General features: G+C 40.3%; 1 protein-coding gene across 1 annotated transcript; it reads left to right on the top strand.

Annotated features, from left to right (window-relative positions):
• The first annotated feature begins 17,975 nt into the window (after positions 1-17,975).
• LOC144532994 (pro-opiomelanocortin-like) lies at positions 17,976-25,068 on the top strand. Its single transcript, XM_078273997.1, has 3 exons — positions 17,976-18,055; positions 22,878-23,004; positions 24,031-25,068. The coding sequence occupies exons 2-3, from the start codon at positions 22,885-22,887 to the stop codon at positions 24,616-24,618; spliced, it is 708 nt and encodes a 235-aa protein (XP_078130123.1). The 5' UTR covers positions 17,976-18,055; positions 22,878-22,884; the 3' UTR covers positions 24,619-25,068.
• Positions 25,069-26,525: the final 1,457 nt, after the last annotated feature.

The raw sequence follows: 26,525 nt of genomic DNA, 5'->3' as shown, positions 1-26,525 counted from the left end.
CACTTAATAATGGTTAATAATGATATGTTAATTAGTGGGTAGTCTTACTTTGCCAGACCCTCCTCCAAAGTGCGCTGAAGGAGGGAACGCGATGGATATAGACACATTCGTGGGCTTCCCGGTAGGTGGATTTTGTTTCTTTTAACAGAACTAAAAGCTGGCTGTTTGCCCTTGTTTCCAGTCTTTGTGCTAAGCTAGGCTAACTGGCTGCTGGCTGTACCTTTATATTTGTCGATGTTCTCATCTTATTCTCAGCAAGCAAGTGAATAAGTGTTTCCCAAAATCCAAAGTTAAAAACTCATGCTGCTTATTGGTAAAAAAAAATAAATAATTAAATTTAAAAAAAAATGTTTACAAAAAAGATTAGTCAAATATATGTAGGCCTATCCATGTTAATTTTCTCCACTAAAAATAATTAAAAGTGCGCAAATCGCTACATAAATTAGAGCTCGGAGGTCGCAGCCATGGCGGGGACCGTGAAGGCAGCAGTGGGTCCAGATGCCTCCTAAGAACCGCCCTCTCCACTCTGACATCAGACTGGAGGAATCTGAGGAATGCCGGGCTCCTGGGAGAAGTCCTCCTCGTTTAATGGTTTTTCAGGGGCCACAGAGGTGACTAAACGACGAACAAAGGAGGTCCCCTCACAGATTTATGTCCCCCCCCTTTTTGCCTTTTAGCCAGGGATGAGTTACAGCCTCGGTGGGGCAATTTATTTGCATAACCTACATCTTTACAACATGTAGGCTTTAGTAGGCTTATGTATAGGCAAATCTGGACATTATTTCACACAATATATAGTATATTTTCTTTTAGGTGCTTAATATAAAAAGCAGCAAAAAGTGTTATATATAGAAGTCTGTGTTAACTTAAAAGTAGATAGTATGTGGTAATATGTATGATTCAAAGTCAATATTCCCCTAGTTTAACCAGGAGCAGCCAAATCATGAGATACAACTTGTATTTTAACATTTATTTAGGTAGTTAGTTAGTTAGTTAGTTAGTTAGTTAGTTAGTTAGTTAGAACATTTTGTATATATGGCTGTATATACTTGTGATCATGTTTTTCTTCTATTTTTATGTTCCATTCTATTATAACCACATTAAACAAGTCCAGATTGATCTTGTTTAATATGCTGCCTGCTGCAATAAACTGTCACCCACTTGCTATCATGCTTTTATGAGCCCTTGTGAGTAGAGTCCATAGTGATCTCATTATACCTTTTTCAAGGCAAACTCTATAAAAAGCACAGCAAATGATTCATCCTTGTAGCATACAAGAAGATCACAGGAACATTTAATGGTACCACAGGAGAGTAAAAGATAGAGGAAATAGCACTACAAGTTTGGTATACATGTATTAAAGCGATCTTGTGCTTGGGATGTGTGTGGGGTTCAATAAGAGAAAAAGTATAGGGTTATATAGAACTTATTGTGGTCCTCTAAAGTTAGTCTTCAGCTCTTATTTAGTTAAAAACAAGTGTATACATTGTGAAAATTACACATACTCAATCAAATTTCTGTATGTATTTTGCTTAATGATTAGTGTAAAGGATCCAGCAATAAATAAAAAATAAAAAAATATTCAACTCAGCAGAATAAAGACAACCCTGCTTTATTTGTGACCAAATTGCAGTCTCTTGTGGCTAAAATGCAACTTACAGCAGCAGCAATCAGCACAAGAAAACCAGCTGGCCAATAATATTACACAATAATTATTATTATTATAAAGAGGCACTTCCAAATATATGTTTACAAAGTTCCCGAAAAGAGTAAAACCAGATAAAAAAAAAAACTTGTTTCAATAGCAAAAACAAGTTTTTTTGTGATTGTTGCGGGCAAAAATCCTTGATTATGCGGCATGTTTTTTTAAAAAAATGCGATGGAATATGTGGGATATTTATGCAATTTTATGCAGTGAAATTGCGGGAACTTGCAAAAACTGCGGTTTCATCATGGCTTCATCGCGGGGTTTGCAGCTTTTCGATGATGTTCACGTCACTTCATAACGTCACTTCATAACGTTCCCATGGCAACAGGGGAAAATGGCTGCTCTTGTGTGAAGTAAACGCAACATTTTTCAACTTTGTGCTAAGATATATGTGACTTTTTTGCAACAAAAATGCGGGGATTATGAAATCATGCAAGCCCCGCATATTTTGCGCAGAAATCAGCAATTTATGCGGCGAAAGTGCGGTGTATTTGAAAAAATGCGGTCCCCCGCATAAATATGCGGACATTGACTGATTATGCATTGAATTATGCGATCGCATAATCGCGTTTTTCTGGAGGGACTGAATAATAATAATAATAATAATAATAATAATAATAATAATAATAATAATAATAATAATTATATATATATATTAATTATATGTCTTATACACTAAGTACAAAATACATCATCTGAGCAAATATTTGCCCAGACTTCAATTCAATTCAGTTTCATTTATAGTATCAAATCATAACAAGAGTTATCTCGAGACACTTTACAGAGAGAGTAGGACTAGACCACACTCTATAATTTACAAAGCCCCAACAATTACAATAATTCCCTCAAGAGCAAGCATTATCGGTAGCTATTGCGACAGTGGCGAGGAAAAACTCCCTTACGGGAAGAAACCTCGGACAGACCCAGACTCTTGGTAGGCGGTGTCTGACGGTGCCGGTTGGGGGTGTGATGAACAGTGGTAGTAATAGTCACAATAAAGATAATGGAACAGTGACTACAATGATAGTCGTAGTAGTTCATGTCATAGTAGGGTACAGCAGGGCGTTACAGGGTGTAATGTGGGACAGCACAGCATGAGTGGACGCGGTAGGACGCAGCAGGACGCAGCAGGACGCAGCCGGACACTGCAGGGAATCGCAGAGCGTAGCAGGGTGTAGCAGGTCCCTAGCGACAGCTGCACGTCTTGGTGCCACCCTAATCCAAGGCGATATTCTGGGTGAAGAAGAAACATAAGGACTCCGGGGAGTAAACTCCCCAGAGCTAGGTTAGTAACAAGCATTTCTGGGAGAAGGATGCACATAAAAGGAACAAATGAAAAGAGAGATGAAAGAGCAGCTCATTGTGTCATAGGGAGGAAGGAAATTCCCCAGCAGTCTAGAATTATAATAGCATAACTAAGAGAGGCAGGCTAAAGAGAGGTGCCGACTTATAAACTTCTCTTTGGGACTAATACAAACAAATATTTGATGATGCATGCGATCCCTGCAAATAATTTCATTCTGACTCCAGAGAGAGCCTGTTGAGCTGATGGCTCTTCACAGCAGTCTTTATGGAGCCTGAGGAGCTTCATCACTCAAAAATGTGTGTTCTTGCAAGCATTTATATATGGCAAATATCAGTATTCAGTATCACATTCAGTTTGCTATCAGGCTGGCAGATGAAGCAGGCAGTCCCAATTACACTAAACATATAATAATACACCACCAGAGGCCTCAATCTTAATAGACGAAAATGTCATGCACCCAAAAGAAACATTACATTTTCAGAAAGGGAAAAAATATGTTGCCTCTGTGCTTCTGTCCAAATCTTACAAATAAATCCATTATATAAAGGAATGATACATACGTATAAGACTATCTAAGAGTTCCTTTAAAAAAAAAAAAAAAAAAAGAAGGATATTACAGGGTGTGTCTCAACTATCAACTCTGGCCAGTGATTGAGCTTTAGATCTAAGAGAAACAATGTGTTTTTTGGCAGAGGAGCCATTTATTGTGTTTTACTTTGCTTTCTAGGTTAGCTCATTATTATTGCCAAAGGTATTGCGCACTCTATTAGATTGCAATGTCAGTTTTTACACACTGTGGGAAGTCTCTGATTTTGTGTTACTGATCTTTTTTTCTTTTTTTCTTTTTTTTTTTTTTTTTCTTTTTTTTTTTTAAACTTTTCTTAGTAATTTAACCCTGTCTGCACGATTGGTCTAAAGTTGGTAAGACTGTAAGCTAGATAACTTAGGTTTCACTGCTTTGGACTTTTAACTTGAGACATACCTACTCTAGTCCTACTTGAATTTTTTTTCTCATTGCACTTTGTAAACTTGATATTTGCTGTTACCTGGTTGTTTATAGTGTTTTTGCTGTTACAGTGCATTTCTACCATGTTTGTTTGTTTGCTGCACCAAAATTGCTTTGGACAATAATGATTTATTGAATTTAATTGAATTATGATGAAGAGCTGTGTAAATAAACCTGACACGTAAGACCAAACCCAAGTCATTTTTCAGGAAAAGGTTTTGAAAAGCAGCAGGCTGTCACTAAAGGTTAAAATGTCAGACTGTTTCAATTAAGGAAACTATTTCTAAAAACCTGTAAATCAAAGAATGATAAAGAAGACAGTTAATCGATGGAAAAAGATCAAAATATGGGACCATAATTAAAAAGTAAAATGTCATCTTGGCACAGTTCCTATTACTGACTGATACAACAGATACTTCATGTCATAAATTCAAGTTAGACATGGAACATTGTGTAATAACATTCTGTTCTGAAAGGATTAAGGGAGTTTGTTGTTTTGTTTGGAGGTCCAAGGGCACAAGGAGTTATTGCATGTCATCAGCATTTATTCACATTTGCAACCAAGACTTGGTCTGCATCTTTTTCTCTTAGTTTATTTATTAAAAGGAGTCCATGTGGAGCAGCTATATTTTGTCTTCTTTTGGTCATCTAGTTTAGTTTTGGTCAGATGTAGGTCCAGGGGCAATTCCAGGATTTTTAAAGTTGGATGGCACAGGGGGGGGGACCAATAATCAGTCGGATTTTATTAGAATACAGCATAGAAAATCTGCTTAGAAATATAGGAAATATTGGATTGAATAGAACAACACAATGCAATTCTGATAAATAAAACATAAAGTTCATTATTAATTTCACTTTTTTTCATTTGAAACAAATTGTATATTGGAATACAATACACATTTGCTATAGGGTCAGTCTGCCACCTTTCCTGTGCTGGTTCCATGGTATCAGAATTTTGGATAGTCATCATGGAAACATGAATTGGTCATGTGACAAAGGCTGGGGAAATGGCAGAATCTTCTTGTTGTTTCAGTCAGTTCAGACATGATTGTGATTAATGGTTAGTTGCACTTAATTCACTTGACTCAACTTAAATCCCCCAAGCTGCTCTCTCCTTGATGCATCAATGCACCTATAAATGGGCCACACGTGCCACTAATTGCTGTGTGTTACTTGTGTGATTTCGCACCTCCTCTCACACATCAGTAGTTTAAGTGTTTTGTTTGAATGGAAATCTAAAGACGCAGCTTTTAATGGCATATTGTTGGAGACCAAAGATATACATCTTTATCCATGCTTCTCTTGCTTATTATTGGATGAATAATCCGGGGAATCTTTCAAATTCTTTTGAAAGTCTTCTGAGACCCCCAGGGACCCCAAAAGCTCCCAGGTTCACTGTGTGTCAATTGTTGAACATATTTTGATTAATTGCACATTTGTTTGGAATTTGCACAATACCCACGATAAGATGTGACTTCCATTATTACTTTATCTAATATTGGTACTTTCACCCTATGTCAACATCTAGTTTTTAAACTTTAGGGACCCAAAAAACAAGTTTATTTGGGTTTTGGTTTGGGAATTGTGAGATACTCCTGTCTTTAATTAATATAGATGGTATTGCTATTAGGCTAGTTTGTCTTCGACTTTGTGCAGCACCTCCGGACTTTGCAGTTATTCTAGTCTAGGTCCTGGGTAAGATATGTCTGCGCTTCATTTAGCGGAGAATATCTCAACTGTTATAGACTAATATGACCCCACTGAACAACGTGGGATGTGTGCCAAAATCTCTACCCGGGACGAAAGTCCTGAAAATGACCACAATAGGTGACGCTATTATCACATTACAGGTGAATGGGACTTTTTTTTTTTCCCTTTATAGATATTCTTATACATTTCTATCAGTTTAATCTTAAAAATTAAGAGAAATACTTTTTGTATTACACTTTGTCTTAAAAATAAAATAAAATATGCAAATTAGTCAATATCTCATTATATATGCATACATATAAACTCTTGAAGCTACAGATTTTCTGAGGTGATCACAATGTTTACTGGTAGAGATTTTGGCACACATCCCACGTTGTTCAATGGGGTCATATTAGTCTATAACAGTTGAGATATTCTCCGCTAAATGAAGTGCATACAAATCTTACCCAGGACCTCTACTATTCAGACGTAAAGCCCATTCTGATCTGTTGGACATTGCGGTGTTTCTCCAGGATCAGTTACTCACAGTTTGCTATCACTGCCAATGCTCATTTTGTTTGCCTTCTATGTGGTGAAGCGAACTGTTAGCTGACATAATTTGGCATGTAACACTTAACTAATACCTTAGATACCTTAGGTATATTGACCCTGTACTTGAAATCATATAGCACTGTTGCAGGGTCAGGCTGATTAGCAGCATAAACCGTACTCCATGTAGGATTTTGAAAATATCTCTTTGATAAAAAATTTTTTTTTCAAGTGAATGCATTACGGTTCCATAGCTACATCTACAACTCAGTGTTTGTGTTTCAAGTGTTTGCTTGGCATGTGTGATGAAGCAGCGCCCATGAGTGTGCAGAGAGGCATCCTCATGTCTGGCTTAAAGCCAGAGCAGCTATTTTCTAAAGCTCATGTTTTGGGATTTGGCAGAGTGAGCAAAGTCCATCCTGGGACTCAAAAACTTGTAAGCGTTTTGTTAAACTTTGCTGATACAGTATAAGCCAGCTTGTCTTCAGGGACCCTAAAATATATTGAGAGGCATAATCTGTCTAAGTGCTAAAGCCATGGCCACATTAAATGGATACTTTTGAAACCACACATCTCTCTTTGTTTCGTTCTTTCATCCACATAAGCCAGAGTTTCAGCCTACAAAAACTCACCTTTCTAAAATGCTCTTCCAAGGTGATAACTTTAGAAAACGCTGCTTCACACTAAAGAGTGGTTGGAGGAAATGAAGCTTTGTTCAGACTTTTGCAGTATGTAAACATGCCCTCTCACTTCCTTTTCCTTGAATAGCTTCTTTGAACCTCAGCTTCTTTTTCCTCCTACGATGTAAGGGAGGAATCAAGGCAACACACACTTGCCTAAGGAGACATTCCTCCTCACTCCGGCAATATTTTGAAGTGACGTCAGGCTCTCATGACGCACAGTTGCATAACCTGACACTGAGCATGTGATGGATTGCTCTGGATAATGAGAAAAGCTATAATACTTCAAGGAGGCAGCCTTCAAGTCAGCTGCCGAGGACACACTCCAATTTTCCACCTCAGATGTCTGCGACATCCTGGGCAGGGTGAATGCTCGGAAAGCTGCTGGCCCTGATGGAGTTCCCGGACGTGTGTTGCGAGCCTGCGCAGAGCAGTTGGCTGGTGTCTTCACCGACATCTTCAACATGTCTCTAGCCCATTCAACAGTCCCCCACAGTTTTAAATCTGCCACCATTATTCCGGTGCCTAAACACTCCACAGCCAAGGAGCTAAACAATTTCCGCCCGGTTGCAACATTGCGAAATGTTTTGAGAGGCTGGTCCTCTTACAACTGAAATCATGTCTGCTCGCTGCAATGGACCCGTACCAATTTGCCTACAGACGCAACAGATCAACAGAGGATGCCATCTCAACAGCACTCCACCTGGCACTCATATGTTAGAATGCTGTTCATTGACTTCAGTTCAGCTTTCAACACTGTGATCCCCTCCAAGCTGATCTCTAAGCTCAGCCAGCTTGGCATCAGCAACTCACTCTGCAACTGGATTATGGACTTCCTTACTAACACACCCCAGGCTGTTAAATTAGGAGGTCTCTCCTCCTTCACTATCACCCTGAACACTGGCGCGCCGCAGGGCTGTGTGTTGAGCCCTCTGCTCTACTCCCTCTTCACCCACGATTGTGTCCCTGTTTATGGCTCCAATGCCATAATTAAGTTCACAGATGACACCACAGTGGTGGGCCTGATCAGAGAGGAGGATGAAACAGCCTATAGGGATGAGGTTCAGCACCCAGCTATGTGGTGTAAAAACCTGGCACTCAGCACCCAGAAGACCAAGGAGATCATTGTGGACTTCAGGAGAACCAAGAGCAAGGCACACACCCCCCTCCACATTAGCGGTGCTGAGGTGGAACGTGTGTCTAGCTTTAAGTTCCTTGGGGTCCACATCACAAAAAATCTTTCTTGGTCTCTCAACTCCTCTAGTCTGGTGAAGAAGGCGCAGAGGCCTCGTTCACCTGTTTGGAGCTGGCTGGTGAATGTGACGCTCGTATAGGCCTTGCTGGATACACCATGTCATTTACCTTTTTGTGGATCTACCAGTGCTCGAATTACGTGGGAGCCAGAGGGAGCCGAGCTCCCATAGAGTGAGGACTGGCTCCTATGAAAGCAACAAAGTCAAAAATCTGAAGGGGTCTCTCATATCTGAAGGTGTCTGCCATATGTGCGGTCTCTTACCATTAAAGACGTTAAATTAAAATATAAAATATAGGCTACTACAGGACGTAGACCTGAGCCTACCCTACGCTCATGAACGCGGCATGACTGCACTTTACCACCACACCACTAGGCTATGTGAGCAAACCGCATAGGCTACGATCGATTTGACAGCACTCGCAAGTCCGAAGAAGTCACCTTGCTTTTAGCTTAATGTGCTTTGGAGGTAAATACTACCAATACATCTTAAATAAATAAATCTGTAGCTATCCTCTGCCATTCAGAGCTCCAGAAAAGTTCCTAGATATTTTGAAACACCTGTCAGCAATACAATGCAATCTCTGATGGCGGAATATTCAGTGAATAGGCTACCCGACAACATCTCAGTGCAAATTACAAAATTGTTTGTCTATTTATTTCCACGGTTCAACACACGAGACGACTCAACACCCAGGTTTTGTTACCACTACGTGTACATTATAAGACTAGAACATAGTTTGGCTGTGCACTGGCTTTATTCATTTCTGCCACTTAGTGCATTTTCCCTGTGTATAAGTTAAAGACTACATGCATTATTGTGTTTGACACTGAGGATATCTGAGACGGTGGTCTGGTTCAAATGAGTTACGTTTTATTTCATTGTGAAATTGAGAATGACACTCAGACTAAATCGTTTAGTCTATTTCTTTGTATTGCGAAATTGAAATGAAATATGGACTATTACAATCAATAATATGTTGAAATTAATTAAAAGAAATCCATTTCTGTCTGTCTCTCTGTCTGTTGTGTGCGTGTGTCAAGTTATAGCCTAGGCCTACCGTGCGCATATACTGCGCAAAAGCGCCACTCGCAACAAGGCTATTTAATTGTATAGCCTTGTTGGGCTATGTGCAGGGTGTGCCAACTTTTTTTTATGAGATAGAGAGACCCCCTTAAAGCACTGGGATCTACTGATCGCTGTGGATTACTTTTTTTCCGTGTCACTGGATTACGGCAAAATACGGATCTTTTTTCTTAACGTGTCTTAACGTTTTATGGTGAGTTTGGAGAGGCATCTCAACAGACTGTAGGTCCAACTATGATTGTTCACCGTTACATTTCAGTTGAATTTAAGCGTCTGTCTATTGCGTTCCAAAACAGCCGTGCCGTGATTGGATTTCATAAGGGCGAATTATTAAATTGTTACAATGTAATTTAAAATCTGCTTTAAAAATAAACATATGTGTTTTGGAATATAATGTTCAGCTTCGGCACCTTTACCTATGTGCTAAAATATACAATGACTGACGAAGCCTAGTGACAAGTCCATAGCAACCAGTGTTGAATTGTTATTTCCCAGTGTCCTTTGCTGAATGGTCTAAATGTTTTATTGTTTTATTTCATGTGAATACTAGTTTACTAGAGGAGTAACTTAGTATTTGAAGTAATGCAGTAATGCATGAAGTGTGCATTTAGTTTCCATGCTTATTGTGTTTCCACAACTATGTTAGTGAGTAAATCTACTGAAATGGCCACCACACCATAACAGAGGAGTGTGATGTGTAAGATGAGAATGCAGAGGTTAACTCCCATACATCATGGTTGTAAATATGAAATGGTATCTGTACTTCTTTGTTAAGTCCTAACTTGCATGCAGAGTCATGCCTCTTTTTAAAATCATTTTGGAGGATCATAGGAAAATTATTACTGGTGAGGGGAGGGTCAAGTCTTTTTAGGTTAGAGGCCACAAAACTCCTCTGGTGGCCTCTTAATTAAATAATGAACCGTCCCTAATGTAAATAAACACCAAATAACTCCAAAATGGGAAAAAACTGGCATCATCTAATGGGATTTTTCAAATGCATTCATAACAGGGAAGATATGGCTGTTATTTATTTATCTATTTTATGTTCTGTTATCATATATAGCTTACAGCCATGTCATGTCAGCCACAGTGATTTTTTGTTTTAGAATTTATTCAGATTTTATGGTAATTTCTTATTCTATATTTATGTTCTTGACTGTTTCAGTACTTTGCTTTATTTTTTACTTCCTCTTATTAGGTTTATTGTATGCAGCAAACACCAATGCAAATTCCTTCTTTCAGGAGTGAAGGTGTGAAGTAGTCAGGTGTTAAAATCAATTTGATTGTGGTTCTTGTTTACAAGGTGTGCATGTAACCCTGTGTGGAAACTTCATTAGGAAGACCTGACTCACTTGTTTAGACGCCACGACTACACTTTAAATGGAGAAGATATATATATACACACACACACACACACACAGAGTGCTTTTTTAAAGGAAAGGCTCTGCTGTTAAAAAGAAAATCACTTTCTTTTCATGTGTTGAATGCCAGTAACATACACATTCAGCTTTCTGTTAGCTACGAGGACAAACCACACAAAATAACTGAAGGTTGACTGGAGGACAAGAGAAGACAACATGCCTGCTGTAAGAGTCAACGATTAATCAATTCTCTTTCAAAATACAAAATCTATTAACATTAGTGTCTTTCATTTTACAGTGTCCTCAAATTATGTTCATTCATCCTTCCTTCACTGACTGTCTTTTAGGCTATATTAGCCCTCCAATCTGGACTGTGGTCATAACATCTAAATCTTATAACTTATTCCCTGTTATATATTGTTCTTAATGTATATTATTTCTTTTCTGTCAAGCAATTCTAATTCTATTATGTTTACATTCTTGTCTTTTCATAGTCATAGTTAATATTTAATAATAAGCTATTGCACTGATCAATCCATACACTGTTCTCCTTTGCACCACCACCATTGCACACAGTCTACCTTAGCACCTTTAACTCTTTAAATTTCTGTGAGTGATTTTTATAACTCTTTAAATTTCTGTGAGTGATGTTTATGTATGTGAGATATATGTGTGTATGTGTTTGTTGTGTTGTGTTATGATTGTCTAAGCTACTGGATGCCTAAAATTTCCCTCAGGATGAATAGAGTATCTATCTATCTATCTATCTATCTATCTATCTATCTATCTATCTGTCTTTAAAAGGCCAATGTCCCCCTAAGGCCTTAACTCGTGAACCCTCACAGATTTAACTGACGTCACCTGGTAAGTGCTTGTGAGAGGCTGTGAGGGCTCGAAATGGTGTAAATACAAATGGGACAGCACTTTGCAGCAAAATATTATGTTACCTTGACGATTCCAAAACAAGTTATGTACAGTTTTGGGTTTGGGGCTTTTTCATTTCAAATCAGGCCGACTGCCTGATTTGAACGTCTTCCAATCTCTTGCCTTACAGAGTGGAAACAATATTAATTTTCAAATTATCAATTTTTGTCAAATCAGCATCGTTCAGCAAAATTAAAAGAAATAGTTAATAAATAAACTAGGTGTGTACTATAGCCTATGCTTGCGATTCTCTGATTTCATGTTTTTTATGTATCGTCATGTTTCTGGGTAAATTTAGCCATGTGCCAGTCGTCCTTGTTTAATCTTTTTCATTTTTATTGATTCTGGGCTCCGCCTGGTAACTGTCACAACACTATGAATTGTGGGTAATTCCCTTAGGCAAAGTCTGCAGAGTGTGCATAAAGGGCTCAAAATGTCTGCAACAGTCCTCAAGCACTTGACGATTTGACAGTGGGGACAGTTTAGTGGGAACGCACTTCAAGTCTGTGAGTGTGGACATGATTGGGCCTGAGACTTGAATAAAATTGACGGAAAGTTTGTCTGTTAATGCTGGTATGGTATCCCTGCCAATCAAATGTTGATATGGCAACAGGTACCTGTTTGCTTGCTGCAAACTTGTAAATTAGTGCAAAGTAATCAAGCTAGTGTCTGATTAGAATGTTTGAATAGATATTGAAAACATAAATCATGAGTCAAGTTGAGGTTATTTTACATTATCTGCCTCTGTTCTATGAATGCTGTTAAATTTCTACTTGAATGTTAACTATGTTAAGATATACAGTATTAATGGTGTATGTAAGCCTGTGTGTGTGTGTGTGGGGGGATATGAATGCTAAAACAAAAAGAGATTATGCATTCCAACAGCACTTGGAGTGTAATTCATCTCCCTGTTGATGGCGCTTACTTCCAGCGCTTAATAATAATGCAAGCCCCGGCTGCACAGGATGTGAATCACTGCCTAATAAAGACTGCCATGTACGCAAGTATTATCTCATCAATCTGACACTACGCATCCCCATGCCATGGCAGTCAGCTAATCTACTACATAAAAAGGGTGTTGATGTATTTCACACCTGTGAACATCATTCTGCCTCTCGGACATCACATAATATTCCTCCTGGACATTGGTGTAGGAGTAACCCCCTACCTCACCCCCATGTTCAGAGGAGCATTTGACCAGTGCTTGGTACAAAGACCCCTCACAGCAGCGGCAGCCACAAACAAGTGGTCATAGCACTTGTTACTTGAAGGAATGACATCTACTGAACCATCCTGAAAGGGGAGAGTTGCTTCTATTGTTTTTCCAACACACTTGAGATAAAAAAACATTTCCACTTCCATATGACGAAATAACAACATGACTGTGGCGTTGATGTGGTCAGACCAGCCGTTCGGCTCATTTTCTGTAAATCAATTAATCTAAATAGTCTGTCATTTTGCTTCTCACACTCTTAACTTTCTAATTTGTCATCGGGAATGTACATTTAAAAATTACGCCTGTGTAATAGTGATTCATTATTAGTTCCACCCAGACTTAGTATTAGTATTGTTTAGTTCACTAATGCCATGTCCAGCCAAATGTGGATTTAGGTCTAGTGAGGGAATTAATGAAAACATTTAAGATATTTTGTTTATGTTTTAACTAAACTAGCTCATACGAGTATCTCCACATTGTTCCTGAACAGCTAACAAAACAACAGGATAGACGTTTTTCTCCTTTTTATTAGGTTTTATTACATATAAGTAGATGAGATTGATCTTAAAGGGGACTGTTAATAAAAATTAAAAACTCACTTTTTCAGTGCTTGTACACATACAGTTGGGTATCTGGAGTGCCTACCAACCCACAAACTGATAAATAAGACAAACCAGTCAGTCTTTTGTGGGATGCGATCAGAAAACCAACCAGATTTGGCTTCCCTTCCTATGTCACATGCAGGCTCATTAGAATATACTGACCCACATTTCAGTTTTTCCACCAGGCCCCCACTCGTGATTTTGTATTGCAAAGAAAAATCCCTCTGCGACCCAGAAAGGATATTCCCCATAGGCCACCATTGTAAAAGAGATGTCTGTAAAACTGCTGCCAGGACACTTCGAACTGTAAAAAAGTTGTTATGACTCTTTGTATTCTGAATTTTTAATCAATGGACTTTTTATATTTGAAAAACTCTGTTTGAGCCGAGAAATGCGTTTCGAAAACCTGTGACGTCACCACAGTGTAAAGTCTAAGGGCCAGAGATGAGTCCAATGAGAGAGGTGTCGTCCACAAACCTCAGGAGCTTGACAGGCTGTTGACTGGAGGTGCAGCTGTTGGTGTACAGGGAGAAGAGCAGAGGGGAAAGGACACAGCCTTTATGGGAACCAGTGCTGATGGTCCAAGAGCTGGATACGTGTTTCCCCAGCTTCATGTGATGCTTCCTGTCAGACAGGAAGTCTGCGATCCACCTGCAGGTGGAGTAAGGCTTGTGCAGCTGGGAGAGCTTGTCCTGCAGCAGAGCTGGGAGGATGGTGTTAAAAGCAGAGCTGAAGTTCCCAAACAGGATCCTGGCGTAGGTTCCTGAGGATTTCAGGTGCTAGAGGATGAAATGAAGAGCCATGTTGACTGCGCCATCTACAGACCTGTTGGCTCTGTAGGCAAACTGCATGGGGTCCAGGAGTGGGTCATGGGGGTTTTGAGGTGAGCCAGAACAAGGAGCTCAAAAGACTTCATAACCACAGAGGTCAGCGCGACGGGTCTGTGGTCGTTAAGTCATGTGGTCCTTGTTTTTTTGGGGAACAGGGATGATGGTGGAGGTCTTGAAGCAGGCTGGTAAGTGGCATGTCTCCAGTGAGATGTTAAAGATCAGCTGATCAGCACAGTGCTTCAGGGTGAAGGGAGAGACAAAGTCTGGTCCGGCTGCTTTGCAGGGGTTCTGCCTATTGAACAGTCTGTTGATGTCACTTTCAAGGGTGTGGAGAGTCATCGTTGTGGTCAGGGAGGGCAGGGGCTCTGAGGTGGGAAAGCCCAGGTTCCTGTTGAGGTGGAGCTGGAGGGCTTGAGCTCGCCGATAAGTCACAGTGTATGGTATCAGGACTGTCCCATTGTCTTTCAAATCAACAGTAAAACTCATTCAGGGCCCTATCTTGCACCCAGCGCAGCGCAGCACAAAGCCCAACGCCCAACGCAACGCCCAACGCAAAGCCCAACGCAAGTGTCTTTGTTAGTTTAAGACCGACGCAGTTGTCAATTTCCTGTCCAGCGCCCGCGTCGTTTAAATAGCAAATGCACCTGCGCCCATCTTTGCGCCCATGGGCGTGCTGGTCTTACAGGGAGGTGTGTTCAGGTGAAAAACCTGGTCTAAAGTCAATAGCGCAGCATTTCATTGTTATTTTAACAGCAAATTAGTAAAATGCGCCTATGCTTATGCACAGCGTGCGCACACTATGCTTGTTACACACACACACAGGGAAGCGCAGCAGCACACAAACATGCAAAAGATTTCATAATAAAAATATTACGGTGCAAATCCGCCATCATAATAGCAATGAGCCAAGGTATAAACGCGCCTGGCTTTAAAAGGGAATCTGAGATGACACTCTTGATTGGTTTATTGCATGTTACGCCCAAAACACACCTATGAATTAATGAAGACACTAAGTACAACCCTTTTGAACCACGCACCTGGGGCACGGATTCTTTTTTTCTGCCATCAAACTAGTAAAAGTGGATTTGGACACGCCTTAAACGCATCTGTGCCATGCGCTTCACGCCGTGCGCTTAGATCATTAAAATAGTGCCCTCAGTCTGTTTTGCTAGACGCAGGTCATTGATGAGGCTTAAGGATTGTAGTTGGTGATCAGTTTGAGGCCCCTCCAGACAGAAGCAGAGTCATTAGCTAAAACACCGCTGTTGAAGTTTCTCATAGTACAGATGTTTAGCAACTCTCATCACCTTGCTCAGCCCGTACTTGGCCTCTTTAAACCTGCCCCTGTCCCCACTCCTAAACGCCTCTTACTTCAGCAACCTGAGCTGTCTGAGTTTAGCTGTGAACCAGGGTTTGTGAACCACTCTGGTGTGTGATGGTACCAGAGATGTTCATAAGTAATTTTTTGGAAGTCCAAGTCGAGTCTCAAGTCTTTGAGCTCGAGTCCAAGTCAAGTCTCAAGTCTTTGAGGGGCAAGTTCAAGTCAAGTCTCAAGTCTTTTGCCACAAGCCCAAGTCAAGTCTCAAGTCTCTGGCCATCTGATCTGTCCCTAACACTGTATTTAAAGCATGTCCTGTAGCTACCATCCATACAGTAGGCCTACAGTATCAAAATCAGTTGTAGGATAACTTTATGGGGTCTATTGCAATGCAATCTGAAGAAACAAATTAAGAACTCTGTTTCAATTTCATAACTGTATTTTTCAACATTTTGGTATCTGCACCAAAGAATACATGTTTGTCTGTGTTACTAACTGGCTGTAAAGCCCAACCTCATCATGCATTAAATTTTTCAGTGTTCAAAGTTTAAGGGAAACATCTATATTGAAAGTTAATACACCAACCATGGTGCAAACATGTGAGAACTGATACTTTCCGTATTGCTATTTAACAACAATCTGGTGAAATATTAACCTAAGTCTGTCACATCATATGGATACAATTTGCATGTTCCCAGCATTAGCACAACACTTTGTGATGGTTAGCTTGTTACCTGTGACGAGCAAGTGACTGACCTATTTGGGTGCGTTTTGAGATGCGTGATGAAGTTCGACGTTGTTGATCCGGCATCATTTATCTTGGTGTCACACACCTTGCATGTAGATGTTCGCTTACTGCCACTGTTTACGAAGTTATTGAAAGCAAAACTAATGACAAAAGGCACAACTCCGGGAGGACTTGTCAATGTATTTTTGATATGTGAGTGCGCACACAGGCATATAGCGCATTCGTTACGTTGCACATATGGCAAAGGGCAGGGCACATGCAACTCGTCATACGTTTCCCCAACATATATGCGCCAATAAAAGAAAATAGAAATACATGAATGAATTTAGATTTAAAAAGCAATAATTGCATGAAAACAGGTTGTTGACGAGTCTCAAAGCTCGAGTCCGAGTCAAGTCTGAAGTCTTTTGGGTTGAGTTGCATGTCAAATCTGAAGTCAGCTGTTTGTGCGACTTAATTGCGACTTGAGTCCCCATCTCTGGATGGTACACAGCTATCCTGAAAAACATCCCAGTCTCTACAATCCAAGCAAGCCCGATACTCCATAGCTTAACTGGTTCACTTCTTTGATGTCCTCACAATAGGTGTATGAGGGAATCAGGTGTAGCCTGGTCCTACCAGACTCTCGTACAATTCATTTGTACAGAGAGTCTGGCCACTCTCCATTGACAAGTGTTAACTTCCTTGAAGGTGGGTACTCTGTTGAAGTTTAAAACTATTGGATCTGCCCAGAGCCGCAATGCCATAACCTGCCATAACCAATCGCTAATGTTTGATCGTGACGTATGTCATGCACATGTGCAACAAGGGCCACAACATCATGGCCACCAACAAAACTCAGCAAAGATTGTTCTTGCTCGGGCTATAACTTCTGGATATTCGGCAGCGTTGCCACAACGGACCGAATGGATCCGCCGCCATTACGGAACTACAACTCTAGCGCACAGCCTCAACGTCATCGTTCTCAGGAACCCCCTCTGATCGCTGATTGGACCACCAAAAATTTGGCTGGAGAAAACCCAAGACTATACCGCAAACTCAGACATAGTACTGAAGGGAAATGAAAATTGAACGTAAGTATGTAGGAGGGCGGAGCCAGGCTAAATCAGGTGGACCCTGACTGGTCAAAGTGTCCCAGTGCAGCGCGGGGATGGGTGTGATAGGTACTGCTGATTGTAGTGTAGCAGTAATCCAAAATATCCTCCTCTCTGGTTGGACATTTAAATCATCAGCAATTAGGAATGATTAGGAATCCACTAATGACCTGCAATTGCTCTTATTAGTGGATGCTAATGTAAACATGCACTCAAGAAATGTACCTAAGAGCACTGAAACATCCTAATAATCACCCATGAAGGTTACTTGCAACCCAAATAGAGGAAGAAGCAGGAGGAGGCAGAGGGGGGCAGCAAGTTAACTAGATCACTAATGTTTCACCTGTTGTTGTGGGGACGTGAGCTGCACCATTGATTAAAAAGTGTGTGGGTGGCCTTTATACCTACCACACCAATACGCACTCCTCCCCATCCAGAAAGGGGCAGGAGGACCCTTACCTCAATCACACCCTGAGGCCTTGAGAGTCTGAGCTCCACACTTCATGAGTCTATAAAAAGAGCTTTCCTCTTCTGAGGAAGCAACAGCAGACCCTCTCCTACTGAGCATTTCATTGCAGAGCAGAGAGAAAGCAGAAGAGGAGTAGAGGGATCGCCACTCTGGAAGATCTGTGGACAAACGGAGGGAGAAAAACAAGAAGAGAGGAAAAGAACACTTTTGGAAAAGGTAAAAAAAAAAAAAATGATTGTTTTGTGGATTCTTGTTTTGAAATGGATCAAAATTGTGTCTGATTGTTGTTAGCTTTTTGTTTTTCTGGACGAATAAGCACTATTGCATTGATTAACACTCATGGACTGATTTAGAATTTTCTAACATGTACAGCTGAATTTATTCTGTAAATTATAATTAAAGTGGATTTATACTTCATAGTTACACCTCAGCTTTTTGAAGAATATGCACGGTTGTCTTAGGTGACATTTGAATTGCTTTCCATTAACATGAACCTGCACAAACACTAATATAACTTACAGACCCTTTAAATAACTCCATATATTGTTAACACATAAGGTTTTTTGATCACCGCTCTCAGGCTTATTTTATCAGAGTATGTCTGTGGAGAGCAAAGCTCAGCTGAGTGAGTCATACTGTAAGAAGAATGTAGAGTCTCTCTGCCAGAGTTACGAAGATGATGGCCCACTAAGGAGTCACTCCTTAGAATTATGGAGAAGGGAGGAAGAAACAACAAGATGCAATTTCCCAAAAAGGATAGAAAACTCACTGCACCAAGATGAAACATGTAATAAAATAAATATGAGTATAATCAAGTATCATTTGGTCAGTGCTTAATCTTAAAATTACATTTTTCTGTCATCTAGCTTTTTCAAAATAAACCCCCTAAAGACTCTATTTCTAAATAAATGGTTTAACATGGAAAGAGAGATAATTGAAGGAGAAGTGATAAGAAACAGCAGCAAAGAGATTAGGAGAGGCGTTTGCCTGATGGAGATGCGTCATAAGGGAAGCCATTCAGTGCTGTCATCTATTGAAATAATTCATTTGTACATTTTTCTAATCGCTTAAGAAAGATTATTGCTTGTGGATTGTGTGTGGCCCAAATGAATGCAGCCTCCTACAATACATCTGTTTCCTTGCATATATCTGTGTCCATCAGTCATTGTCACAAAAGGTAACAAAAAGTAACGTTTGCTGGTTTAGCTTCTAATGTTTTTGGCTGCATATCTCCTTATTAATGTTCATAAGGGCAGTATAGCTGAGGAAATAGCCTTTTTACTGAAGTAATGAATTACTAAATTACTACCATCGTTATTGCTGTGTGCCCTGAACAGCTATAAAGGGACTGTTGCATTACTTTTTTTTTTTCTTTTTGTTATTTTTTTTAGCAGGGATACTACATGAACTTCAGAGTCAACATTAACATAGTTTAGGGCCATTCATATTTGCTTAGGACTATTCCCTTGACCTCGAAAACAATATCCTGCACCATGATATCTCAACTCAGCCCCAATTATTTGAGGTTTAATATGTTAATGGAACAATGATACATAGTCCAAACTGCACATAAGCAGTGGAAATATGAATTGCCCAAATTATGTCAAACATAAATGACGCGCACCTGTTTATCAAATTGAATTTGCATGTTACGGGTTAGAGTTATAATTCTTACGATTTCAGTCCTGGTTGAACTCCCTGAGCAGCTATTATGTCAGGAATGCAGTCAAACAAACTCAAGTTGCATGCCATGACTAACACTGATTTTATTTCTTCTGCTGGCAGCACAATCAGTTTTCCACACAATAGCATTACAAAAAAAAACTGAAAATGTATTTTGTAACGCATGCTTGATGCCCAAACCACAGTGACAAATGCATTGCATGTCCTGTGTTTGCTTCTCCATAAAAGCCACCACCACGTTTCACCAACAGAATGATTTTAATGTGAAGGAACAGCTGTGTAATTCAACAAGGGAAGGACCAAAAGGCAGTCCAGGCAGACAAGGAGAGTTCAGTGATTTATTGAAAAGCTGATAACATAAAACCTTCCTGGCTTAGAAGTACAAGAAAATCCACAAGTGAACAGGAATGGAGAAGGAATGTCTTTCAGGCTTACAGGGTCACGTGGCTGGAATATAAGGGCACACAGTATTGACAATCTGGAAGGGAAAGAGATGGAATGGAAAGTGGAAACAGGTGGAAGTAAGTCAGTTGGGAAAGTATGAGGGCATCTGGTGGATGAATGGAGAATGGCAGTGCATGGAAGTGGATTGAGACAGGGACCGAAAACTGAAACTGAAACAAAACGGAAACAGACATTTAGAAAATGTAAAAGCAGAAAATGCTTAGTTTGCAGTAACTTAATACAACTCTGATATGGCAGTAGGAGAGTGACCAGTAAACATGAGGGCTGATACCAATGAGAACAAATTTTTAACACCTCACTGGAGACATGCCACGTGCCAGCCTGTTTCAAGACCTCAACCATAATCCCTGTCCCCAAGAAGCCAAGGACCACAGGACTTAATGACTTCAGGCCCGTCGCCCTGACCTCTGTGGTTATGAAGTCCTTTGAGAGCCTTGTGCTTTCACACCTCAAAGACATCACCGACACCCTCCTGGACCCCCTGCAGTTTGCCTACAGAGCCAATAGGTCTGTAGACGATGCAGTCAACCTGGCCCTCCACTACATCCTCCGGCACCTGAACTCCGCAGGAACCTACGCCAGGATCCTGTTTGTGGACTTCAGCTCTGCCTTTAACACCATCATCCCGGCTCTGCTCCAGGAGAAACTCTCCCAGCTAGGCGTGCCTGACTCCACCTGCAGGTGGATCACTGACTTCCTGTCTGACAGGAAGCAGCATGTGAAGCTGGGGAAACACGTCGCCGACTCACAGACCATCAGCACCGGATCCCCTCAGGGCTGCATTCTTTCCCCCTGCTCTTCTCCCTGTACACCAACAGCTGCACCTCCAGTCACCAGTCTGTCAAGCTTCTGAAGTTCGCGGACGACACCTCCCTCATCGGACTCATCTCTGATGGTGACGAGTCCGCCTACAGGTGGGAGGCTGACCACCTGGTGACCTGGTGCAAGCAAAACAATCTAGAGCTCAACGCTCTAAAGACATTGGAGATGGTTGTGGACTTCAGGAAGAACCCAGCCCCACCTGCCCCCATCACCCTCTGTGGCTCCACAATTGACACTGTGGAGTCTTTCCACTTCCTGGGAACTATCATCTCCCAGGACCTCAAGTGGGAGCTGAACATCAGCTCCCTCGTGAAGAAAGCACAACAGAGGATGTACTTCCTGCGGCAGCTGAAGAAATTCAACCTTCCAAAGACAATGATGGTGCACTTCTACACAGCCATCATTGAGTCCATCCTCACATCCTCCATCACCATCTGGTACGCTGCTAGCACTGCCAAGGACAAGGGCAGACTGCAGCGTGTCATTTGGTCAGCAGAGAGAAGGCTGCAATCTGCCGCCGCTCCAGGACCTTTACGCCACCAGGACTCTGAAGCGTGCTGGAAAGATTGTGGCCGACCCCTCCCACCCCGGACACAAACACTTTGAGACACTCCCCTCTGGCAGGAGGCTGAGGTCCATCAGGACCAAAACCTCACGTCACATGAACAGCTTTTTCCCCTCCGCCACTAGCCTTATTAACAAGGCCCGGAAACCACCCTGACTCTCCACCTTCATGCCACTGTTCTCTCTCTGCTGTAATGCTCTTTGCTCTTTATTTTTTTATTTAGATCTTTATTTATTCTTTATTTTTAACTTAATACATACTGTGTAAATATACTTATACTTATATTGTTTGTACCTATACTTATATTGTTTAATATTCAATCTAAAGAATGTGTGACATGCACCAGCAACACCAAAACAAATTCCTTGTATGTGTTAAAAAACGTACTTGGCAATAAAACCCTTTCTGATTCTGATTCTGAAATGAAGCTGGATTACATGCATGCCTCATTTCACGTGCATGTGAAGCCACCTATCCAGTGCAGCCAGGGATGGTGGTCCACCACTAACAATGAAAACCATATAGAGAGGTAATTGCTGAATGTAAATTGAATGGCTATTGCAAAAAAAAAAAAAAAAAAAAACTAAATTGGGTTTGATTTAATGAGAACCGTAAGGATTATAACTTTTTATGATACATTTAACTTTACCATAGTTTTGTCATGTTGGCCAATGAAAAATTGGCATGGTCCTTAGAGAGAGAGCTTTGATCAATCCCTACTATTGAGATTCACGTCTACTGTCTCTCAAAACTGACATTATGGTTTTACTACCTACAAGTTCATTGTGAAGTGTAAAATAAAGTCCCAAGACAGAGACATGATTAGTGTTCTCTGCATAAGTAACAACGCTCTTTATGGTCCATGGTGCACATAAAAAGCATGTTGTGAGCGTAACTATTTTATTGTAATTACAATTCCAATAAAAACCTGGAGCAAGAAAACTATAAAGCCCCTGCCCTGCTCTCCCAAGCCAATTACACAAACAGGCATAATCCTCCTCCATTTCCCAACCATACCTAACAGTTTTCATACATTCTCTTAAGGTTAAAAACCACAAACCTTAATCAAACCTCTTTTTGAGAACTGAATCACATTTCCCAGGGCTTTCATTATCACTCACTTCTAAATCAAATTAATGTGCAACAGAAAAACAAGGCCATCTGTTAGAATACGTGTGATGCTGGAAAAGGAATGTTGATGAATGGTATTTCAGCTGACGATTAGTCAGCCAGGACACACAAAGCTACAAATCCAACTATTTTCTTAAACCTTAATCAAGTGATGATAGCCAAGTGATGTAAAGAAGGAAGGACACGTTATGCAATTATCAAGAGAGCCATATTCTTCACAAAAGCAGCAATTTCTTCCTGTTTAAGCAAGGTTAAATTGCTATTTGAGCCTGTTAACCTGGGGCAGTCCTGTTATTAATGTCTCTTCTTGTTTTTAAAGAGAGTGGCTTTATTTGTTTTTTCAACTCACTTGTGTTCTGTTCTCCACACCAGGCTGAAGATGGTGTGTCAATGGTGGTTGCTAGTGGTGGTGATGGCGTATGTGTGCCACCCCGGGTTTGGGTCGGTGTGCTGGGAAAGCTCCATCTGCAATGACCTGCGCAACAAGGGAAGGATACTGGTAGGTCAAACTGTCTTCTCTATCATGTACTGTACATGTTGCCTTCTTTTTATTTTCTTCTCTGTTACTGCCATCACTAGGCAAGGCAACTTTATTTCTGTAAAGGATTTCACAATGGGTACTGTTATTCAAAGTGCAATAGCATAACAAAAGTACAATTGTTAGCTTCAGAGTTCATTCTTGACTTTCGAAACAGCAGTCAACAAAACAATCTTTCCTCAAGGTCCTTTTAGTAGTTGTTCTGGAGCTTTCAATGTTATCACACTTGGCCAACATGGACGAGAAGCCCTTATCAAGCTCAGAAAAATGGAAAATTAAACATCTATCAATTCAGCAACAGAGCAAACTCTATCTGCTAGGGAAGATCGGGTAATATAATTGAAAGCTCCAGAACAGCTACTAAACGGACCTCGAGGGGAGGTTATTTTGTGACAAACTAAATGTATTGTGCGCATCTTAAAAGCAATGGCAAACGTATGTTTGTTTGCAAAGTGTAAAGATCTTTACAGACTTTTTTCCACAACTTTTCAACATTCAGTAGTAGGTACAAAAATAGCACCTCCATGTTTGGATTAATATCTGAGATCAGTTTAGTTAGTTAGTTAGTTAGTTAGTTAGTCAGAGAGTTAACTGAATATATTTGGGGTTATTAGTCATAACGTGGGCTCAGGATATTTTTTTTTGGCATTTTATTATTATCTGACATTTTATGGATCGAAATTTAATTAAGAAAAGAATGCAGCAATGAGAATTTATTACTTCAGTTTTATCTTTAAATTATTGTTTGAAATATTTGCACATTGATTGTCACAATGCACATATTCAGGGAGTCTATGAGCCCATACTTGATACTTGATGTGATTCAGATAGGCCTATGTACAGTCATCTTTGTTGTTTGGCAAAGTTTAAACTGATGGGAACCTGTACAATAACTCAGTATCAAGGTAATAAAATACAGTCAGTTGCTCAATAGTGTATCATTATCAACTCAACCATGTTGGTGTTTCTGTAATTCCTTCCACACAGGACTGCATTCAGCTGTGCATGTCTGTGATCCGGATGAAACTCCCACAGTTCAGTGCATTAGCCCAGAAGGTTAACAATGATGATGATGATGATGACCTAATACTAAGCATCATTCTGGCCACCCTGGTGTCTGAAAACAAGATAACAGAGACAGATCTGAAAGCCCACAGTGACGAGCGACGCTCCTATTCAATGGAGCATTTCCGCTGGGGCAAACCTTCAGGCCGTAAACGCCGACCTGTGAAGGTTTTTGCCTCCTATCTGGAGGGAGGAGGCTCATCTGAGGGCAGTTTCCTCCCTCAGGCTCGCAGGCAGCTGAACAGCTATGAGGATGAAGTGAAGCTGAATGGAAAAAGTCAAAACCAGGCAGTGCGAAGGGCGAGGGTCAGCTCTCTGTCACATGTCCCGTTGAGCTCGCACGAGAGAAAAGACGGGACCTATCGGATGAGTCACTTCAGATGGGGGAGCCCACCTGCCTCTAAACGTAATGGCAGCTTTATGAAACCGTGGGAGAAGAAACCTCAGGGCCAGCTGGCTAAGCTCTTCAGGAACAATATAGTCAAGAATGTGCAGAAGATAGTGGGCTGAATGGAGGAGTAGTTGAAAGAATTTAAAAAGCCATTGCATGTTAGTAGGTACCCAAAGGTCTTAATTTTAAATTACAGAAACTTGTCACTATCATTAGCATGTTGTTGAGTGTCTTTTCTGGACCAAAGGTTATATCTCATTAAAACCTTAACTATGTAAACAATTTTTTTTATGTAAACAATAATGCACCTACAGACTGCCTTGACCTTCTTGGTCTGAATTGAAAGCTTTCTTAGGAGTGTTTTTTTTTTCTTGTGCGCAGCATCATTATTGATAGGCTATAGGCTATATGTTTTGAAAAAACAGAGAATAAAATTCCAGTGCAAGAGGTGGGTGTGAATGAAAGTGTTTAAAATAATATATCCAGTTTATTTACAGAGTGGTATCTTTTTGTAAATTAATATATTAAAGTTCTTAAAAAATAAAGATTGTTCTGTTTGTGGCAAACAATACTGGTAATTGACTGATTTCATTTAATAAGCACAGACTTTTACAACATGAACTATAAGGATAATTATTAATGACACCAACCACCTGATGAAGGCCATGCAGCTGAGCTCTGGAAAGGACATTTTCTAGTAAGTGGGTAGTGTGCTAAGAACTGACAGAAGACAAACATGACTAAAAATATGTGTTAGAATTTTACTGGTGACAGATGGGGGAGGCTGATGACTTATATACTAGATTTTAAGCCAAGTGGTAGCATTCAGTGAGGAAATATAGGCCTGGCGATCAGCTCGTTGACACAGTAGAGATGTCAAATTGACATACAAGCCTCCTGTGAGGAAGAAAATGTGTACAGCCTAAAGGAGCAAAAAAAATAAGTAAAAATGTTTAAAAAATAAATAAAAATCATTACAGCAAACACCTTCAGAAACCTTTGTATATGCTAATCGGACAATATACATCACCCGGGATTGCAGTCATGAGTTAAAACTATCGACAGGGAAATGATGGACAATTCAAGTCAATTTAATATGCATCACAATTTTGCCTAAAAGGGCTTTACAGTCTGTACAACATACAACCCCCTTCTATCCTAGACCCTTGATTTGGATACACAGACAACAAAAACAGTGTCAGGGCTTAAAACCTTAGCCTAGTGGTTCCCAAACCTTTTCTGTAGGGCCAGCCTTTTGTAGATACACATTTTTTCAAGCCCTCCCCATGCTTTGATAGCAGTGTAGCAGAACCATGCATCATTTTGACCTGATAATAGTGCTTAATGAAAAGTCAGAGGATCTAAGTTTTTACAAATTATCTTCTGGGGAACATAAACATCTGTACCAACTTTCATGACATTCAATAGTTTTTTATATATTTCTATCGGGATCAAACCGACAGAGATTGACATTCCTAGAGCCACACCGCTAGTAAACCACTGCAACACAAACCTGCCCGAAGTTGTTCATTTTAAATATATATTTTCCTACCACTTTTTAAAATGTATTGCAAATTTTTAGGCTATTTAGTTAATTTCAATACCACAGCCGTCCCAACAGTCAAAATTGTGAAGCAGAGTTTTAGGGCTAAAGTAGTTAAACTTTCCATTGTTTTTGGATATTATATTCTGTTGAAGGCTCTAACAGTAGGAGAAAAGGCACCACTAAAATACACAGATTTAATTCTGATAAACCACCCAATCAGATGACATGGCATGAGAATGGCAAATACACAGTACTGATGGAAGTAGTGTAACGTAAACAAAACACAGTCCATTACAGGCAAGTAAATGAATAACACTACAAGCACAGTTGAGGAAGCTGAACAATTGCTTAATACTGTGTTGAACACTGCAAATAACTGAGCACTCAAGCTTAAGATTATTTTCATACGCTGCATGATGATGATCATGATGATGATGGTGGTCTGCAGCTTCCTGTATCTCAGGCAGATCACACTAGAAA

The sequence above is a fragment of the Sander vitreus genome, chromosome 18 (assembly GCF_031162955.1).
Source record: "Sander vitreus isolate 19-12246 chromosome 18, sanVit1, whole genome shotgun sequence".
Classification (NCBI taxonomy): Eukaryota; Metazoa; Chordata; class Actinopteri; order Perciformes; family Percidae; genus Sander; species Sander vitreus.
This window is presented reverse-complemented; position numbering and strand designations above follow the sequence as displayed.

What these genes read in the sequence shown, in the direction of transcription:
- LOC144532994 (XM_078273997.1), top strand. Translation starts at nt 22,885, where the DNA reads ATGGTGTGTCAATGGTGGTTGCTAGTGGTGGTGATGGCGTATGTGTGC. An exon ending in GCAACAAGGGAAGGATACTG is followed by an intron (nt 23,005 to 24,030) that starts GTAGGTCAAACT and finishes CCTTCCACACAG; the next exon opens with GACTGCATTCAGCTGTGCAT.